Source organism: Felis catus, chromosome D1 (assembly GCF_018350175.1).
Source record: "Felis catus isolate Fca126 chromosome D1, F.catus_Fca126_mat1.0, whole genome shotgun sequence".
In the NCBI taxonomy this organism is placed as follows: Eukaryota; Metazoa; Chordata; class Mammalia; order Carnivora; family Felidae; genus Felis; species Felis catus.
In genome coordinates, this window is record NC_058377.1 from 14609057 (window position 1) to 14627275 (window position 18219).

General features: G+C 54.2%; 2 protein-coding genes and 1 long non-coding RNA gene across 7 annotated transcripts; 1 reads left to right on the forward strand and 2 right to left on the reverse strand.

Annotated features, from left to right (window-relative positions):
* Positions 1-616: 616 nt before the first annotated feature.
* Positions 617-3323, reverse strand: LOC123380353. Its single transcript, XR_006585978.1, has 2 exons — positions 1381-3323; positions 617-844 (listed from the first exon to the last, which is right to left on the reverse strand). It is a non-coding gene; the product is annotated as an uncharacterized LOC123380353 (long non-coding RNA).
* Positions 3324-5908: 2585 nt separating this feature from the next.
* APOA4 (apolipoprotein A4) lies at positions 5909-18060 on the reverse strand. Of its 2 annotated transcripts, none has more exons than XM_019811320.3 (4): positions 17902-18060; positions 8310-8392; positions 7818-7944; positions 5909-7038 (listed from the first exon to the last, which is right to left on the reverse strand). In XM_019811320.3, the coding sequence occupies exons 2-4, from the start codon at positions 8356-8358 to the stop codon at positions 6066-6068; spliced, it is 1149 nt and encodes a 382-aa protein (XP_019666879.2). In that variant the 5' UTR covers positions 8359-8392; positions 17902-18060; the 3' UTR covers positions 5909-6065. The 2 variants fall into 2 exon arrangements, with proteins under 2 accessions (XP_019666879.2, XP_019666880.2); XM_019811321.3 differs by lacking the exon at positions 17902-18060 and adding an exon at positions 11554-13726.
* APOC3 (apolipoprotein C3) lies at positions 13832-16560 on the forward strand. 4 transcript variants are annotated; one of them, XM_003992455.5, is made up of 4 exons: positions 13832-13925; positions 14540-14606; positions 14773-14896; positions 16017-16560. In XM_003992455.5, the coding sequence occupies exons 2-4, from the start codon at positions 14552-14554 to the stop codon at positions 16138-16140; spliced, it is 303 nt and encodes a 100-aa protein (XP_003992504.1). In that variant the 5' UTR covers positions 13832-13925; positions 14540-14551; the 3' UTR covers positions 16141-16560. The 4 variants fall into 4 exon arrangements, with proteins under 4 accessions (XP_003992504.1, XP_019666882.1, XP_044894288.1 ...); XM_019811323.2 differs by having other exon boundaries at positions 13851-13925; positions 14545-14606; XM_045038353.1 differs by lacking the exon at positions 13832-13925 and adding an exon at positions 14188-14317.
* Positions 18061-18219: the final 159 nt, after the last annotated feature.

The window sequence follows — 18219 nt, forward strand, 5'->3', positions numbered from 1 at the left end:
TTGGGCCCACATTGGGCATGGAGCCTACTTAAAAAAAAATACCATGAATATCATCAGAGAGTTAAATATATCACATCGATAAAATAGGAATAGGGTATTATAAAAGAACATTCACAGATTTTTTTTAAAAAGATCTTGCAAATTAAAAATAAGGATGCAGGGGCGCCTGGGTGGCGCAGTCGGTTAAGCGTCCGACTTCAGCCAGGTCACGATCTCGCGGTCCGTGAGTGCAAGCCCCGCGTCGGGCTCTGGGCTGATGGCTCAGAGCCTGGAGCCTGTTTCCGATTCTGTGTCTCCCTCTCTCTCTGCCCCTCCCCCGTTCATGCTCTGTCTCTCTCTGTCCCAAAAATAAATAAACGTTGAAAAAAAAAATTAAAAATAAGGATGCAGAAACGAAAACCTGAGTAGAGGGTGAGGAAGTCCACCAGAAAGGAGAGCATACAGAGAAGGAAGACATCAGAGAAAAAGTAAGGAAATTAGACGGCTTGTCCAGAACTTTCCTAGCATTGGAAGAGATAAAGAAAAAGTGGTACAATCAGCTTGTAAAACAATTCAGCATGACCTGGTAAAGATGAATACACACGTATTGTACCACTGAGCATGAGACAAAGATTCATTAAATTTGTTAATTTATTCAACAAATATCTATTGTGCACCTGCTAGGTTCTAGCCATTGTGCGAAGCACTGATCATATGAGAATAAACAAGATGGGCGAGACCTCTCCCTTCTCAGAAACCAACCGAAATTGTTCATCCCAAGGCAGAGGTGAAGTATGGCACATCTCTGGCTCAATTTTGTCTACAAGGTTTGGGGCTCCATGCGAGGAGTGTCTTGGTAGGTTTCCTGTGGACAGAACATATATATAAGGGGATTATAATTATTCTGTGGCTCAGAAGAGAAGCAAAAGTACCACCAATGCTGTATTGAGAAAGAACAAGTTTAAATCTAATAATCTTTAACAGAGGGGGTGCCTGGGTGGCTCAGTTGGTTTAGCATCCAACTCTTGACTTCAGCTCAGGCCATGATCTCCCAGTTGGTGAGTCTGAGCCCCACGTCAGGCTCTGTGCCGACAATGTGAAGCCTTCTTGGGATTCTGTCTCCGTCTCTCTCTGCCCCACTCCTGCTTGCTCTCTTTCTCTCTCTCAAAAATAAATAAAAATAAACTTAAGAAAATAATCTTTAACAGAGTTGTTCAAACATAAAACCAATCGTCTGGGTAGATGGCAAGTTGGCTGTCAGTGGAGGTGTTCGACGCTAAACAGGATTGATTGACTCAACCGAGCGGTGACTGTGTGCCAGGCACTGTGTGAGGCATGTGTATTAGTCAGCTATTCTGCATAACAAATCACCCCAAAACTTAACATCGTATGATCTCTCACAATTGCTGTGGGTCTGTGGCTAGGCTGTGCGGTTCTGGTCCAGGATATGTCATGAGGTTGCAGACAAGATGTTGGCTCGGGCCACAGTCATCCGAAGGCTTGACCACACATCTGTTTCCAAGGTGGCTCACTCACGTGCCTGGCAAGTTGGTGCTGGCTGTTGAGCAGGGGCTGCTGTTCCTCTCCGTGTGGCCCCCTCCCCAGAGCTGCTTGAGTGTCCTCCCAACAGAGTAGCTGTCTTCCTTCAGAGTCAGTGATCCAAAGGAGAGCAAGGTGCGAGCCACAAGGCCCTTTTGACCTAGCCTCAGGAGTCATAATAGCCTATTGATCACACAGGTCAGCCCTCCACCCATGAGAGACACCACACAGGGCGTGAGCCAGAGAGGAGGATCAATCTTGGAGCCATGTGGCAGCCTGGCCACCACAGTCTGTACACACAACGGTGGAGGAATGGGGTACCTGTCTGTGCAGAGTTGTGTTCATTTGCTAGAAACAGTGTCAAGGAATTGGCCCGAGAGACACGGCGATTCCCTCCAAACCTCAAGTCCTATGATTTTGTGCATAGGTCCTAGTTTTTCAGTTACTGCATCACTTGCCTACTGTCTCAGAACCAGCTGCTCAAATCCTCTTTTTTTTCAATGTTTTATTTATTTTTGAGAGTGAGAGCGTGAGCAGGAGTGGGAGGAGGGACACAGAGAGAGGGGAACGGAAGATCCGAAGCAGACTTCGTGCTGACAGCAGCAAGCCCGATGCCAGGCTCAAACTCACAAACCGTGAGATCATGACCTCAGTTGATGTCAGATGCTCAACCAACTGAGCCCCGAAGATGCCCCTCAAATTCTCACTCTTCTGGGCAATGCTGGGGTCTCTAACTATTTCCCTCCATTATTAGCTGCTAATTGTCACACGGTGAGATAACCATGGTTCTGTCCTCCATGCTTTCCGACAGAGAAGTCCCAGATAACCCCACAATTGTGGTTTCTCTCCCCAGAGCATGCCATCACCTGTGCGCCCCATCCTGGGATCACGGGGTGTTCTATGATAACACCAAAAGAACACAGCATCCCCGCTGTTTTTGACTGGGCTGGAACAATCCCTCAACAGCAGTAAGGCCCTGTGGGTTCAGGAGGAGAGCAGGCCCCACACCCTTCCTTTGCCTCGTTGTGCTCTCCTCTCCCTAATCAAGGTCGTTCCATACACCAGACACCTCAGGGGTCGTGACCTCTCTGACGTTCTCAAATGACCTCTGACCTTTGAGCTTTGGGGATGGGTGCAGGTGTGTGGCTAGCGTCTCAGCCCAGCCCACACCAGGGCTGGCTGACACTCTTTGGGGGCACTAGCCCATGCCTGTAGAGGAGTCCATCACATCCGGGTCACCTGAGGGGCCACGGGGGGTTGGGGGAGCTTCAGGCCTGAGAGTGTGCTGGGCTCTGGACAAACTGCACTGGGTGATATTGATGTGGGCTGTGCAGGAGTCCAGGAAACACCCCCTACCCGGCACTTGCAGGGGACTCTAAGTACATGGTTCTTCTGGGTTTAAGTGTTTCAGTCTTGCTATGTGGTCAAGCCTGGATCCCGGAGTAGCTCTGGTGAATATTTATTAATTTATTTGTTTGTTTGTTTGTTTGTTTATAGTTTTTAAAGTAATACTATTACGATGGCTATTATTAAAACAACAATAGAAAATAACAAGTGTTGGAGAGGGTAAGGAGAAAAAAGCCCCAGTTCCCTGTTGACGGTAATGTAAAACATTTGCATGAAAATATGGCGTTTCCTCAAAAAGAATTAAACATAGAATTACCACATGATGCAGCAATTCTGATTCTGGATATATACACAGAAGAATTGAAAGCAGAGACTTGAAAATCGCATAATAGCATTATTCACGATAGCCAAAGGGTAGAAACAACCCAGGAGTCCATCAATGGTGAGTGCCTAAACAGAATGTGGTCTATACATACAATGGAATAGTATTCTGCCTTTAAAAAAAAAAAAAAGAAGTAGAAGAAGAAGAAGAAGAAAAAGAAGGAGGAGGAGGAGGAGGAAGACATTCTGGTCCATGCTACCACATGGATGAACCTTGAAAACATTACGGTAAGTGAAAGGTGAAAGAAGCCAGGCACAAAACGACAAATATTGTATGATTCCTTTATGCATATTCTCTAGAACAGGTCAACTCCTAGAGACAGAAAGTAGAGTAGAGGTTACCAGAAGCTGGCGTGGGGGGTGATAATGTGGAATTCCTTAACGGATACAGAGTTTCCTGTTTGGGATGATAAAGAAATTTTGGAAAGGGGCACCCCGGTGGCTCAGTCGGTTAAGTACCTGACTTCGGCTCAGGTCATGATCTCATGGTTCATGAGTTTGAGCCCCACGTCAGGCTCTGTGCTGGCAGTTCAGAGCCTGGAGCCTGCTTCGGATTCTGTGTCTCCCTCTCTCTGTGGCCCTCCCTCACTCACACTCTGTCTCTCTCTTTCTCTCTCAAAAATAAATAAAACATAAACAAATTTTTTAATAAAAAAAAGAAATTTTGGAGATAGCAGTGATGGCTGTACAACATTGTGAATGTAATTAATGTCTCTGAATTATATAATGGTTAAAATGGTAAATTTTATGTTATATATATATGTGTGTGTGTGTGTGTGTGTGTGTGTGTGTGTGTGTTTACCACAATAAAAAGGTAATACTAAATAGTATCTTAAAATCCCAATACTATAGGGGCGCCTGGGTGGCGCAGTCGGTTAAGCGTACGACTTCAGCCAGGTCACGATCTCGCAGTCCGTGAGTTCGAGCCCCGCGTCAGGCTCTGGGCGGATGGCTCGGAGCCTGGAGCCTGTTTCCGATTCTGTGTCTCCCTCTCTCTCTGCCCCTCCCCCGTTCATGCTCTGTCTCTCTCTGTCCCAAAAATAAATAAAAACGTTGAAAAAAAATTAAAAAAAAAATCCCAATACTATATAAAATATATAAAGGGGAAAGCAATATCTCACCTTTCTGAGATGAACCCTGATGAATTTACCACCTAAGCTTTCAGTTTTCTTTCTCCCATGGAAGTCAGATATCAAGAATCAAATATGATCCAGCAGAACCCATCTGCCCCTTGTGTGGTGGGCATCGCCCCTGCTCTATGGGGTTCTCGGGGGCTGGACGGCTTGCTCGGGTTTGAAACTCCGTTCCACCATTTGTTACCTAATGTACCTTACCATTCTGAACTGCCTTTTCCTTATCTGCTGTATCTTCAATGTTACAGTTTGTTGGGAGGAATATATGAGTCAATGTACATATACCATGGGGGGCTGGGGGATTTTGTTGTTGTTATTGTTGTTTTGTTTCAGTGTTTATTTTTGAGAGAGAGAGACAGACATACAGACAGACAGAACGTGAGTGGAGGAGGAGCAGAGAGTGGGAGACACAGAATCGGAAACAGGCTCCAGGCTCTGAGTTGTCAGCACAGAGCCCGACGTGGGGCTTGAACTCATGAACCGCGAGATCATGACCTGAGCCGCAGTCAGATGCTTAGCCAACTGAGCCACCCAGGTGCCCCTGTTTTTGTTTTTTTGATATTTATTTATTTTTGAGCGGGAACGGGTGGGAGCGTGCACAAACGGGGAAGGGGCAGAGAGAGACAGAATCTGAAACAGGTTCCAGGCTCTGAGCTGTCCGCACAGAGCCCAACATGGGACTTGAACTGACAAGCCGTGAGATCATGACCTGAGCTGAAGTCAGACGCTTAACTGACTGAGCCACCCAGGCACCCCTCTACTGTGTTTTATAAAAGCACCTAGCACTAGGGAGCGCAGAGTATCAGCTTTATTGCAATGCCTGTATTATAACTTTCTGCCACTGGACATTCCTCATTCCCTATTTTCTCTTCTGTAACCTCCCTTCCTTTCCTACTATTTACCACCGCCTCAAATGCCTGTACGGGGCATGCACAGAATCCATTTCTTTCCAGCCTATTCCTTAACGTTTCCTCTTTAGCAGCCAACATGGAGTACCAAATACAATTCTCTCTCTGAGAAGAATTTTAGGTCTAGCTGTTGAATTAACGGACTTTTTTTTTTTTTTTTACCTCCTTACACATTCACATACAAATATACATATGTTTCTGAACGGGGTTGTATAATGCATAACATCCAGAACCTGGCTTTCATTTGCTTAAAATATCTTGGACATACTCTCATAAAGAGATGGATTCCCCAAACCAAATCAGAGCATTCTTCTTGTACTCGGGAACTCACAAGAGAGTGAGCCCCGTCGTCAGAACATGTATGAAAAGGGTGGGTAGAGCCGGCTGAGTGAATATTTCGTCTTTGGATAACATGTGACATCTTTTTCCACCTCTCCTTAGAGCACCCTCGAAAGCCCTCTCAGCACTCCCTGCCCTCACCCCTCCTGCAAGCTCATCCCCCCAGCCCTTGGTGTCCCTCAAAGTTTCCCCTGCCGGCCCCTGCCAAGCTTTGCCAAGCCGTGATTTCTGCCCACCTCAGGCCCACCAACGCCGAGAAGACACGCTGCGACCAGACTGGACTAGTTTCTCAGCAGCTTTATTGAGTAGCGAGAGGTAGTGTCTCTTTCCACTGGACATGTGTCCTCAAGCTTGTACAAGAACTGCCTTGGGGCAGACAGACAGACCGGAGGCCGGGCAGGGCAGGTGTTCCTGGTAGCGCGGGAGCACCAGGGACAGCTCAGCTCTCCAAAGGGCCTGGCGCCTGCTCCTGCTCGGGGAGGGCCAGAGGCCTGTCCTGGTTCTCCTTCTCCTTGAGGGTGATGAAGAAAGAGTTGACCTTGTCTCTCAGATCCTTCTCCAGGAAGCTCAGGTGGTCTTCCATCCCGCCTGCGTAGGGGCCCAGCTTCTGCCTGAGCTCCTCCACCTGCTGCACCAGGGCTCTGTTGAAGGTGTCGCCGTAGGGCCCCAGGTTGCGGCGGAACTCCTCCACCTGCCGGTCCAGGTGGCTGTTGAGCTGGGCCAGCGACTCCTGCAGTCCCTTGGCGTTGTCCCTCAGCTTGCTGCGCACGTCCTCGGCCACCGGCGCCAGCCTCTGCCGCAGCTCGTCGGCATTGGCCGTGATCTTGGCCTTCAGCTCCTCGGCATTCTTCTTCATCTGGAAGGCCAGCCCCTCGAGCTGGTGGTTGAGCTTCTCCTGGACGTCCTGCGCGTAGGGAGCCAGGCTGCGACGCAGCTCTTCCACGTTCTGGTCGATCTTGACCTTGAGCTCATCGGCGTAGGGCGTGAGATGCCCCTTGAGCTCTTCTATGTTCTGGTCGATCTTGGCCTTGAACTCATCTGCATAGGGCGTCAGTGAGGACTGCAGGTTGTCCACGTTCTCGCGCAGCACGGCCTCCATGCGCTGCGCGTGGGACGTCAGGTGGCGCCGCAGGTGCTCGGCGTGAGTGTTGACCTGGGTGTGCAGCTCATCCGCGTACGGCCCCAGGCGCTGCTGCAGCTCGCGCACATTGTCCCCGATTTTCTGGCTCACCTCGTTGGCGTGGGGCAGCAGCCGTGCCCGCAGCTCCTCCAGCTCCTTCCGAATCTCCTCCTTCAGCTTCTCCGAGTCTTTGGTCAGGCGTTCGTGCAGCTCAGTGGCGAAGGGCACGAGCTTCTTCTGCAGGTTATCCGCATAGGTGTTCACTTGCCCAAGCTTGTCCTGGAAGAGGGCACTACAGAGGAAGGACACAAGAGGGCCACCGTTACACTTGGCATTCCGTGCCAGGACCTTGTCTCCTTATATACCTGCCTAAGACAGGTGAGTGTTCAAGGGTACTGAGTTCACCCAGCTCGGCTCTGTGGCCTTCCCTGCAGCAGACCATGGTTTGAGAGGGTGGATGCAATAGACTAAGTTATTACCTTTTATCTCTGAGTCTCCCCCTGACCTTGAGTCACCTATCATGTGACCTCCAGGGGTTTGCTTTCCCCTCCCTATCTGTGAAGTAGAAAGGGCAGACTTTGAAGTCCTTCCCAGCACAGGTGCACTGTGACATAGGTCACATTCATTGATAGGATGTTAGGCTCTGGACCCCTTCCAGTGTCTTACAGATTCAAAATACTGGTTTCCCTGTACGTGCCTGTCCTCACAGGCTCCCCAGATATCCCCGCGTCCCTTCCCATGATGTCCCAGGGGCCCGTCTTTCTGGAATGTGTTAGGACCCAGCTCCCGTGACATCTCCCTCCCTCCCTTTCTTCCATGCATCTCAATGCTAAGACGTGGCCATTTGGCACAGTCTAGAAGGTTAAAGCAGAAGATTCCTTAGGGATTATCAGTCCAACCCCCTGTCTGCATGTGGATCCCAGATCCAGAGATCTCAGGGCCACTGGGTGAGTTAGTGGCAGGGCAGTGGGCATCCTAAGCCCAGGTCTCCTGCCTCTGAGCTCAGCCTCAACGGCTGCCGCATTGCATGGCCTTTAAGAAGCCCCACCCCGCAAGTCATGTCTTTCTTACTTGAGCTGCTGGGTGAGCTCAGACTGCTGGAGATGTTCCACGGCTTCCTTGGCATTGTTGCTCAGCTGACTGAAGTAGTCCCACACCACGGTGGCCACCTGGTCGGGACTGACCTCAGCCCGGGCACCTGGGCAGGAAGCAGACAGTGATTCATGAGGACCTATCTCCTTCCTTGCCCCTCTGCACCAGCCCTGAGCTGCAGACCAGCTGATGGTGGGGGAGCCTGACCGCTGATCTCCTCCTCTGTGCTTCCCTAGTTAGAAGCTGGGAAGTTAGAAACTGGGCTGGCACTCACGCCAGCGGGCAGAACATTCTCAATAGGCCAGCCCTCCTGTGAACCGAGTGGCAAGTGGGCAGCCTTCTGTGTCCAACTGGGGGATGACAGGCATTTGGAACCGTCCTGTTGCCTGGGCCTCCGACTCTCCATCCTGCCCACTCGATGCGGCAGAGGGTCCTGCCCAAGAGCCCCATCCAGAGGAAGCTCCTACTCACCGGTGACAGCCACTAGGGCCAGGGTCAGGACCACAGCCCTCAGGAACATCCTGGGCTTCTCGCCGGGCTGCACTGGATCCTTTCTGGAATCAGACGGCGCAACGGGAGAGGCTCTCAGGCAGCTCCACCTGTGCTGCTGTCCGAACTGACCAAAGCTCGGAGCCAGCCAGCCATTTAAACTCCCACCAGCCTGCCCTCCCCGCCTCCCTCCCCCGTGTGACTCCACGCTGGAAGATGACACATTCCCAGGAAGCCTCTTGGACTTTTGTGACTCTAAGACAACGTGGAAGCTGACAGTGGACTGAGGCTTGGGCAGCAGTCAGAAGAAGCTGTTCTGTGCTCATGCCCCACCCAGTATGAAGGGAGGGTGGGGAGCCATGAGCTGTGGGAGGCAAGAGGCCCAGGGAACCCCCGAGCCAGGGAGGGACTGATGCCCCAGGGGCCCTGCTGACAATTCTGGATCTGAGCCAGGTTTGGGGAGTAAAGTTCACACCTCCTCTGTCTGCCTCAGGGGAAAGAGTCCCCCCGCCCCACACATTTCCCAAACTGACTCCATCTCAGAGCACCAGACACTAGCCTAGGACATCCAGGGTCACAGGGACAGCAAGCTAAGATCCAGAGCTCTGGTCAAGGTGCGCCCAGGAGGAGGGCGAGTGGGCAGGTCGGTGGAGTGGGCAGAACCCCGTATTGAAAGGGTTAATTAAAAAAATTTTTTTTAAATTCATTTTTGAGGGAGGGAGAGAGAGAGAGAGAGAGAGAGAGAGAGAGAGAGAGAGAGAGAGAACACGAACAGGGGAAGGGCAGAGAGAGAGAGGGAGACACAGAATCTGAAGCAGGCTCCAGGCTCTGAGCTGTCAGCACAGAGCCCAATGCAGGGCTCGAACTCACAAACCGCGAGGTCATGACCTAAGCTGAAGTCAGACGCCCAACCAACTGAGCCACCCAGGCACCCCTTGAAGGGGTTGATTTTAAGTGTGCTTCATGTCCCGCTGCTGCCCAGCTGTGCCACCTTGGCCTGGTGACTCAACTTGGCCAAATTCTGAGCCTCAGTTTCTCCTTCGAACACGGGGTTGCTGGGCATAATAAATGAGTTGTTGCTCGTGCAATGGGTGTAGCGCCTGGCTCAGAATAAGCACTACACAGTCGTTGTTGTTGTTATTAATAATAACCTTGTTTTCCTGATTGGGGCCCTGGCAGGGGGTCCAGTAGAATGCTCATCCCTCCAGAGAGAGGGCAGAGTCAGGCCCAGCCCTCTAGGGATCACCAAGGTAGGGTACGATGCAGGGGAAATGGCTCCCAAGCTTAGCCACACTCCCTGGGTGGGAGCAGTCAGCCTGTGCTGAATCTCAGGACCTGAGCCTCTTAGGGGACGTCCCACTGGGGGCCGGGGGATGGGGGCAGGAGGTCTTCTAGAAGACTTCTATCGTTCTCTACAATGAGGTCATACACACGATTACAGAAAGCCATCCACCAAGAAGACAACGTGGCCTGCTCTGCATGGGCCCCTCTGCTAGACCATGCCACCTGCAGTGACTGTGAGAGGAAACTCATTCCCACTGCACTGTTGGCTCTGATCCGAGAGCACAGGGCCCGACACGCAGGTGGACTCCTGGCCACCCGCCATCACGACAGCCCACAGTTGTGTTAACCCTGATTTATCGGGCCTCCATTTTTCATACTCCAGAAGTGGCTTGATGTCTCATGGGATTAAAGACAACTAAGGCCTTCAGCCTCTTGCGCCCTGCCGTGTCCCCATACTGCCCGCGGTCGCCTCCAGTCTCAGGGAGCCCTGCCTTCCTGGACAGCTGTCCCTATCTTGCGGTAGTTGTGAAGGGCTCAGATTCTGGAGTCGGACTCCATGGGTTTGCGTCTGGGCTTCCCACTTACTGTCCACGTGACCTCGGGAAAATCTCCTAATCTCTCTGAGTCTCAGCTGCCTCAGCTGGGCGTAGAATAATGAGGAATCAGTGAGACAGTGTGTCACGCTGGGAACAGTGTCTAGGAACAGCACTAGCCACATTTCACCCTGCAAGCCTTACCTCCCTGCCACACTGGCCTATCGCTCCTGTTCCTGCTCCCCAGTCAGGCACAGTCCAGTCTCGGGTGGGTGCAAAGGTCAGTGCTCAGTGCCCCCATCCCTTCCCCCGGGGCCAGAGATGAAAAGAGCAATGAGTCACCAAGAACATCTCAGCTGCAGCCTGACCTCTTGGACTTGGAGTGTGAACAACAGGTGCCACCAGCATGTGACAGGTCCTGTCTCACTTGCCTGGGCGTACACACACTGGGAGTGTCTGTACCCCGCTGAGCATGTCTGAGAGCATCTGCCAGGACGTGCACAGATTCACATAAGTGTGCAAACACTTCAGCTGTCTGTGGGCACAAAGCTAACGCATCTCGCTAAGGGACCGGTGCCGGCCTGTGCGGCAGCCACAACCACGAGGGGGTGTGCTGCTTCCTGACATGTCGTGGGTGGATGCCATTACTGAATGCATATGTTTCCCCAAGTCAGTGGGCACGTGTTGCATCAGTCTGTAAACAGATTTGCACCGGGAACAGGGGAAGAACGAGTGTCCAGTCTTACAGAGTTCGAGCCGCGGGCTCGGCCTCCGGCTGGGCCTCTGGTTCTCTTTGGGCACAGATGCTGGCCTCTGTTGCAGGACCTGACCCTATGAGACAAGAGACGGCCCCATGGGTGGACACAGGGGGCCCATGTGATGCTGGGCACATCATGTGCCTCTCTGAGCCTCGCTCTCCTTGTGTGTGCAATAGACGGCCCTAATGGTTGGTAACACAATGAGGTTGAAAGTCCAGCATTACAGCCACCCTCCTGTCCACCCCACAGGGACAAAACCAGGGGTCAGCCCAGAGCTCAGAGTCAGGAGGGGAGAGCTCAAGACCAGCCAGAGACAGGCAAGTCACATGGACATATTCCCCACAGATGCTCCACTCTGGCCCTCTTCCCAGGGCAGAATTAAAGAGGGGTAGCTCCTGTTGTTGTTATAGGAAGGATCTGGGTGGGATAATAGGAGGAACTTCCAGCATGGAGAGGCATGGGGAACCAGATCCTCTGGCTGGCAGGGCTGAATCGGGGCTCCCCATCCAGACTAATGGCAGGGGCATGGATCACAGAGGCTTGTGTGCTAAGCCTCGCCCAGACGCAAGGAAGCTAGTGAGGAATCAGCCTAGCCCTAGAGGACCAGTTTTGGCCCCAGCTGCTCAAGCCTCCCTCCCGCCCCCTCCTTACCACCACTGGTGACTCCTTACAGCCAGTCTGCGGGCCAGGCCCAGAGCAGCCACCTCATCCCAGGGGAGCCAGCGTGGGATGGAGAGAGAGAGAGAGAAAGGAGAGAGAGGCAGCTTAGGCTGGCCCCCGAGAGGGCCCCTCCCAAGATAGCCCTACTGAGACCCAAGCCAGAGCTGTCAGGAGGGGCACTCAATTGTGCCAAGCCCTTTGAAAGAGGAAAAGTCCCAGGACTCATGGCATGCCACACCCCTGCTGCATGGGCCCACACACCTGGGTTCTCTGCCCAGCTCAGCACGACCCTGCTGGGTCTCTCTGCCCCCATCTTCTGACCTCCCTGGCCTCAGGGGGCCCATTGCTACATGTGAGAGAGAGGACAGGTTCCTCCAGACCCTCTACACACAGGGAAAGAGAGTTGGAGGGTCCAGGGCCAAGGGATCCAGCCAGCCCATTCTAGCAGGCCCAGGGACCGAGGACTTTATACTCTGACCCAGCCTGGAACCTGGATTCCCACTGTGGCCTTCACCTCTGGGGCCGAGGGACAGGCCAGAACAGAAGAGTGACACGGGCACAAGTTGCTCTCTACCCTCCCCGGTGCGCAGATCCTTCAGCGACCCGATCAGCTTCCTTTCCTCCCCACCCCATCACCAAAAATCTGTGCTCAGGAAGAGATCTGAAACTGATTTACTCTAAGGTCTGAGTGAATGATAAATCTCCAAGGGTCTCATCACTCCAAGCTGCCTAGCACCAGTATTGGTATTTGAAGACCTGGATTCTGGTTTCCAGCTCTGCCAGTGATGTGCTGTATGTACTCGGGGACATCTCTACCCCTTTGAGCCTTAGGTCTCTCATCTACCAAATGGGATCGTTAATATCTACTTCGTAGAAATCTATTTGCATTTTAACAGAATACAAGATCTAAGTCAAAGGAATGAACTTCTAATGGAGAAAGGTCAAGTCTTAGCAAACAAAGAATTCTGAGGGTGGAGCCAGGCCTCTTTCTCAGGCCTCGGATTTCACACCATGGAGTTAGTTGCTTCTTTCTGAGAAGATGGCTGCCTGCTTTCAAAAGCCCTATTTCCTCCTGCCTTCAGACTATGCTGTCTAGGGATAGACAAGGTGTTTGGGAGGAAGAAAGAGATTTACCGAGCCTGTTCCATGAACCAGTTGCTTTGTACATGCCTCATTTACTTTGTACCACAACTCTTGGCATATCAGCACTCTCTCCCCTTTTACAAGAGGAGCAAATCGAGGCTCTGAGGTATTAGGTCTTTGTTCCTGGGTCATATGACTTAAGAGTCACAGGCATCGTTTGAACCTGGGATTTCTTGGCTTCAAAGTCTTGTTAGCCTCCCTGATCCTGCTATCCAGGTTATGGCTCCTGTTGCGGGCCCAGGGCCACCTTACCCTGAGGAAGGTAAGCCCGAGTCCTCTCCTGGACAGCCCCTGCAGAGCTCCTCTGTCCCCTCTCCCCACCGGACTGGCCTCACCACAACCTCGGTTCGTTCCAGCTCCCCTCCCAGCCAGGGGGCTCTGAGGGCTGCCATTTCAAAGCTGAGGAAACCAAGGCCCGAGGTGAGAGGGGCTCAGCGCTGGCAATCAGTCCCAGTTGTCGCTGTCTGGGGAAGGCCCAAGCCTGGAACCCCAGCTCCTGCCCCAGGAAATGTTATCAGTGGGTCCAGAGGGCAAGGGGAGGAGGAGGGGGGAAAGGCCTTGGGCTCAGAGCAGTCTGTGCTGTTCTCCCACCACCCCCTGCCCTGGGCTCAGCTGGAGAGGCTCCTGGAGAAGAGACATCGATGCAGGGGAGGGGGCTGTGTGGAGTCAACTGTGTCTCCCCTCCCCACACAAGCCTCTGCCCATAGGTCTTCGGTGACTTCACTCCCGACACCCCACCCCAATACTGAGTTGTTCTCAAGCCTGAAGAAGCCCATCACCTTCTCAATCCAGCCCCCACCCCTTCCAGGCTGTTTCCAGGGCCCAGGGGGCGGGGTGCGGGGAGGGACCTGAAAGGCATGTGTGAAGGGCTGCGGTGGCCCAGAGACCCCTGGCTTCTCCCCTAATGCCTTTCCCCTACCTCTCCCTGGGGAGCCAGGCCGCTTGGTGGAAATGGGGTATGCCTAGTCCCTGAGCCCCTCTGGGCTGCAGGGTGGCAGGAGAGCAGTGTGGTCACCGCGGCACCTAGAGATTTCCCAACTCTCCCAGCAAGCCTGGCTGCGTCTGGGCACCCTGCCTCGGGCCCTGGTCTAGACTGATCAGCAGGTGACCTTTGCCCAGCTCACTGGGCCCTCTGTGCCTGCTGTCCTGGAGACAATATAAACCAGGTCAGAACCCTCGGGTCTGCCTGCTCAGTTCATCCCAAGAAACCGCTGCTCCAGGTAATGCCCCCTGGGGAGGAGGAGGGTGAGGGAGAAAGGACAGGCAGGATGGTGAGGGGCAGAGGACGGTCCCTGCCCAGACCGGCCAGCACAGACTGGAGAAGAGCTTACTGGAGCCAAGGAAGCCCCGGGGCTAGAGAAGCGGCCAGCACCTCCAGTTGCACACTGGGGGAAACCGAGGCTCATGGAAGGCCGGGCACTTGCTCACAGCAGGACCGGAACTGGCTCCAAATCCGTGCACTTTCCCTCACTCTGTGTTTAGGACTGGAAGAAGCCTTAGACCCCAGACAGAAAAACCGAGGCCCAGAGAGGGACAGGAATCTACCCCAAGTCACACAACGTGTTAGTGGCAGGAACCAGGCCAGAACCCGGGTGCCTTGATTCCTGGTCTGGTGGGTTTTCTGCTCTGGCCCTCGGCCCCGCGCTCTCTCCCAGCCTGGCTCTGCCCGAGGCCCCTGGCTGAAAGCCCTTCACCTGCCGTGTTAGCTGGCAGCAGGCCCTCTCTCCTCCTGGCTTGACCCAGCTCAGGATCCACGGCAGGGGCCACACCACCTCCCCGGGGAGGACCAGAGGTGGGGGGCTCGGGGTACCCCTCTCAAGACACTTCCCCGCAGGACAGAGGTGCCATGCAGTCCCGGGTCCTTCTCGTCACTGCCTTCCTGGTGCTCCTGGCCTCTGCCCGTAAGCAGCTCGTGGGGACAGGGCTAGGGATAGGGAGGGGTGGGCAGCCGTCTGCCTGGAGGACCTGGGAATGGCTTGAGGATCCCACACCCTGGCCGGTGGCTGGGCGGAGGCGAAGGGCTCCCCAGAGGCCAGTCTATCTCACTCCACCCCGCTCTCCCGGCAGGAGCTACAGAGGGGGAGGACCCCTCCCTTCTGGGCCTTATGCAGGGTTACGTCCAGCATGCCACCAAGACCGCCCAGGACACACTGACCACCGTGCGGGAGTTCCCGGTGGCCCAGCAGGCCAGGTACACCCTCACGTCTCGGTGCTCGGTGCCGGCTCTGGGCTCCCTCCCGCCCCTGACTCAGCAGAGCCCGGGCAGTGGGGCTGTGGCTTGCCCACATCCACCGGGACCTGTGCCTCTCAGAGCCTCCATGCTCTGGTCTATGGAACGGGGTCCTCACGGGGCTTTCTCGGGCTGGAGAGATGGAGGCGGGCTGTAGCCTTCCTTCCCCTCATCTCCTCCTGGCCTCTTCTCCCTTTGTGGGCCCTCCCTTCTCCAGGCTCTCTGCATGGCTCTAAGGAAGGCCCTGTTAGCTCTTGCTCCCACTCCCTTTTTCTGGGGGAGGTTGGCTGGGAGGTCCCACCCAATCCAATTTTCAGCCTGGTGTGTGTGTGTGTGTGTGTGTGTGTCCTTCTGCCTTGTGCCAAGACTTGGGGCCCGTGTGAACAGAAGTCTGTGCTTCCTCTCCCATCCTGCCCTGCCTTCAAGTCCTCTCTTCTCCCCTGCTCCCTTCCGCACCTCCACTGCGAATTGGCCAGCATTCACATAGCTGAGGCGCTCACAGAATTTCACAGTCCTCAGAACCGGCTGTGGAGTGGGTATTGTTTGTGCCATTTTGCACATGAGAAAATGGAGGCTCAGAGAGGTTAAGGGATCCCCCCCCGACCCTCCGCCCCCCCCCCCCCCCCCCCCCCCCCCCCGCCGCCCAGATCACACAGCTAATTCATGCTCTGAGGATTTTCCAAAAGAGAGACTGCTTCCCTCTGCCCCACCCCACTCAGAGCCACCAGGTTGTATAACCCTGGCGGGCATCATTTGCCTCGAATAGAATGGCAGCCCAGGCTTTACAAATCTCCCACTCAACCACTCCCCTCCAGCTGGCCTCAGACCCATGGTGACCCAGAGGTCTGCCCCACCCCGGAGAAACAAGCTGGACTTGTGCTAGGGTCCCATCACCCCCTCCGGCATCTCTTCTGCCTGAGGTGACAGCAGAAGGGGTCTTGGCCTGAGGTGTCAGGGGCGTCGCTGGAGGAGGTTGAGAGGGAGGGTGGAGAGGCAGTGGGGATACGGCAGGGGCCCCGCCGCCTTCACGTGAGCTCTTACCCCCACTTCCATTGCTTCCCCTTACTGATTTAACCCTCAGGGCCTGGGTGACCGGTCGCTTCACCTCCCTGAAAGACTATTGGAGCACGCTTACAGGCAAGTTCTCCGGGTTCTGGGATTCGACCTTTGCCGTCACACCGACGCCAGCCTCTGAAGCCAAGTGAGACCTTGACGCAGCACGTCTTCCTGCCCATCCAGCCCGCTGGCTCCTTGGGCCATCCCAAAAGTCGCTTGAAAGTGACGGCATTCTCACCTTCCGCCCCACCCCAGACCTGGCCCACCCCCAAGCCTCCTGCCCTGCCAATAAAACTGGATGAGAAGCTGCCTCGAGTGGGACGTCCCACGCATGCCATGTGTGTTCGGGCGTGGAAATGGGCCAGGGCTCTTCTGTGGGTGGGCGCTGAGCTACGTCTCACTGCTGGCCTGGGGCCAGTGCCCTACGCGCCCGTTAGCAGTCGGGTGGTGTCTGGGCCCAAGTTTCCTCATCACACGGAGGCAGGAGAGCTCTGCTTCCACAGGCTTGTGTGGAGGAGAAGATGGGGTAAGAGGTCCGACAACACTTTGATAAACTGTCAGATGCTGTACAACATGACTTGAGTGTGTCATCTGTGCCAGGCACCATGCCTGGCATCTTTGTGCCATCCGTCATCAGAGCTGTCACTGCTGTCCGTGGAGCTCTGTGGAGCTGACTCGCGCTACCCAGGCCGCCTGGCCCTCTCAGCCACACTTGAGGGAAGGAGGCTGATGGGGAGTGGCTGGAATAAGATACAACTAGGCTGTGGTTTGGGGGCCATCATTTTATATCAGCCTTAGTTTCTTATCTGTTAAGTGGGTGCAACAATGCCACCTCCACTGTAGATTGGTTGAATGAATGAATGAGGCTGCGCAGAGCACCTGGCACATCAAAGTACCTTGTAAATGGTCATCCTTGTTGCTCTAGGCTGAGCTGATTTCCCCTTGGGACCAGAATTCGAGCCGGGGGGGAATCCGGCGTCTCAGGAACTAAGAAGGAACCCAAAGTTACCCAACAGAGGCTGTTTCCCTTGTGTCCCCACCCCCCAACAGATGTTCACGTCAGGGAGTCCCAGAACCACAGACTACTTGGGCAGGCCCTCGCTCTTCCAGGGAAAAAACGAGGTTCAGAAAGGTGAAGGCACTTGCCCAATGTCACAGAATCAGCAAATGGCGGAGCTGGACCTGAAGCTCAGATCAGCTGCTCATACTCTGCTCAGCTGACACAGAAAAACACTCCGTTACTCCTACGCTGGGTGTCAGGGGGCTCCTTGGCACATCCGGCTGACATCAGCACCTCCGGCCCCATGTGGAGACATCTGCTCTCCCTTTGGAAATCCACCTGGGCTTTTCTTCTGGCCCAATCGGGCCAGGGATCCCAGCACCCACACCTGGAAAGCGTTCTCACCCAGATCTGGGCTTGACACCTATTACGGCTCTTGATGGCTAGGAACTAAAAAGCCCACTGCTTTACCCAGAAGTTTGCAAGACACGCTGGAGATGGGGGGAGAGGCAGGGGGCAAAAGGCCCCGTGGGGAGACGGCAGGGAAAGTTCCATCAGGGCACTGCCCAGATCTCTGATCTGTGAATCTGGGCACGCACATGGGGGTAAGTACCTGAGTGTGAAGAGGGGGCCAGCTGCGCATAGGAGTGTGCGCTTGAAAACGTGCATGCGCCTGTGCACAGCCATGTGAACTCGAGTGCCTGACTACATGCTTTTTTAAAAAACGACCCAGAATGCGTCTGAAAAGGGCTACCGAACCCATCCAGCTCTTCAGCCCTGGCCTGTGACTTCCGGGTTCAGCTTTGTCATCAGTATCATGGATGTAGCGGCGGTCTACCCAGGATTTGGGGGAGGATGCAGTGAGATGACGGATATGAATGCATCTTAGAAGTAAAAGTGGGCTAATTACCTGTAATCAGGTGGGGGTTATTGTTCTGACTCAGGCTTGGAGCCCCGCGGTGGGGGGGAGGGCTGGTTTACACAGCTGTGCTGGAGGAAACATCCGCTGCTTCTGGAAAGGGCGGGACCCTGAGGAGTGGCATGCTGCCCTTGTGAAAAAAAGAAAAGGGAAGCGTCTGTTTTTGGAATTCATCAAGAAGGAAGGAGCAAAGGCTAAACTCTTTGTTTGAGCTCGTCCCTAATCCTTCCAGCCCCAGGGGCTCTTTGAGGCCCACCCCAGCCCACCTAGAGCCAGAGTGCTGGCGGGGCTCCTGGCCTGGCCTGTGTG